Here is a 1,988-nt window from a genome sequence, read left to right on the forward strand (position 1 = left end):
GTGAGGGCTTGTTTGAGTCTTTTGGAATGAAAATGAGGAGTCCAAACTCCAGACATCAAGAAATTAACAACTTTTGAAAGTTAGCTCGCTGTAGTTTATTTGGCTCTTACAGAAACTTGTCAAGTAGGCTACAACTTGCCACTACCACTCCACCTGCCAAAAGTATGAAACTGTTCCACACATCCCATATTTCTATCATTATATCAATGTGCTGTTGCGGCACTGATTGGCCAATTTGTCATCCTCCTAGAGCTCGAGATAACATATAACTAGATGCAGTTACAAAGCATCATGTCGACATTATTATAGTTGCTTTGGAACAAGCCTATTTATCTAATTAGAGATTCAATCATTAAATGGGTTCACAGTGTCCATTATGTAAAAAATCCAACTTTTTCTTCTTGAAAAATCCCAGTACTGGACGCAAAGACCATATTTATTATTTATCTTCCTGCCAGCAGTCAGTTTGATGGTGTCTCCTTCAAAATAGTTTTTTATTAGACATTAAAGATAATGATGCGTAGCTGAAGATAAATTTACAATCTGGCTCAGACCTATTTCTGGTATTCAGGTCCCTCTTTTCTTTCTTTATTTTCATCAACATGCTTTTAATGGTTGAGCCTCATGTCTCTCCTTCCCTTCCTCTCTCAGGAATCAGCCAGGAGGTGGATTCCTCCAGTGGAGGGGTATCCGATCAAGGCAGAGGGTCCGGCTGTTCCTCCAGTGCCCCCGCCAGGATTGCACCAGTAGTGCGGACTGTGTGTTACATTGCCGCGGAGCTTGTGCGTCTGGTCAGCTGCGTGGAGTCAATGAAACCGGTGCTGCAGTCACTCTACCACAGGATCCTGCTGTACCCGCCCCCTCAGCACCGCATTGAGGCCATCCGAATCATGAAGGAGGTGGGGGGAGACATTATTGCTGACCTTTTCCAACAGCATATTGTAACTTTTCAGATTGATTTTGAAACATCAGGCCGCCATTGATTTCCTTTCCTCTTTATTGAATTATGTGTAAGTAATTCATCATAGTTGATCTTTAGTCAGCCATGTTGTTATGTGTACGCAAATAAGATTCAGTCAGGTGATAACAGTGTGTGACATTTGACATTACATGATGACTAAATATGTTTCTGGAAATGATATATCAAATGAATTTGGAGTGCATGCATCGATCTGTTTCTCTGTGTGTGTGGGTTAGATTCTAGGTAGTCCCCAGCGGCTGTACGACCTGGCCGGTCCATGCGTGGCTGAGCCTGAAACCAGGAAGCGCTCCTTCTCAAAGAGGAAGTCTCACCTGGACCTGCTTAAACTGTTAGTTTGACTTCTCTTGCTTTGATCTTTGTTTGAGTTGTCATGTTAGAATATGCTGTTAATGCTACACAGTTACTTTTCACATGTTTTTCTCAAATAAGACAAAATACTTGTTCCCTAATAATGAATTAAGTAATCTGACAATAAAGTGCACAGATCATCACTGAAGTAATTCAGTAATTAACCAAAATAATTTTTTTTTACTTAGAGCAGGCAAAGCAGTTAAGATAATGTATGTTTGTGTGTTTCTCGCTTCTTCTGGAAGAGTGATGGACGGGATGACAGAGGCCTGTATGAAGGGAGGCATCGAGGCGTGTTACTCTTCTGTCTCCTGTGCCTGCGCTCTCCTCGGGGCGCTGGATGAGATGTCGCAAGGCCGCGGCATCCAACCAGAGCAGGTACGCTCCTGAAACAGGATGCGAGAGAGGGGTCAGATGTAACGTGGTCAAAATCTCTGTGATGCCCCTTTATTCACTGAAAGCATGATTTTACTATAAAACAGTAACATAGCTGCTGTTTCTCAGGCTCTGCTTCTCCTCAGACGACTGGACGACCTGAAAGATGGTACAGAATCGACACGTGAGTCCATGGAGATCAACGAGGCCGACTTCAGGTGGCAGAGACACATCCTGTCCTCTGAGCAGGCTCCCTATGACCCCAGCTCATCTTCCTCCAACA

The 1,988-nt window shown here is 43.5% G+C and overlaps 1 protein-coding gene across 1 annotated transcript in view; it reads left to right on the forward strand.

Moving 5' to 3' along the window:
- Nucleotides 1-1,988, forward strand: part of arfgef3 (ARFGEF family member 3) — a gene marked incomplete in the record, with an annotated part of 37,362 nt that overhangs the window by 5,926 nt on the left and 29,448 nt on the right. The window contains 4 exon segments of the mRNA XM_035663853.1: nucleotides 643-899; nucleotides 1,198-1,310; nucleotides 1,576-1,708; nucleotides 1,835-1,988. Coding sequence (XP_035519746.1) covers nucleotides 643-899; nucleotides 1,198-1,310; nucleotides 1,576-1,708; nucleotides 1,835-1,988 — 657 coding nt within the window.

Source organism: Morone saxatilis, unplaced genomic scaffold, assembly GCF_004916995.1.
Source record: "Morone saxatilis isolate NCDOM2014 unplaced genomic scaffold, NCSU_SB_2.0 Contig19, whole genome shotgun sequence".
Classification (NCBI taxonomy): domain Eukaryota; kingdom Metazoa; phylum Chordata; class Actinopteri; family Moronidae; genus Morone; species Morone saxatilis.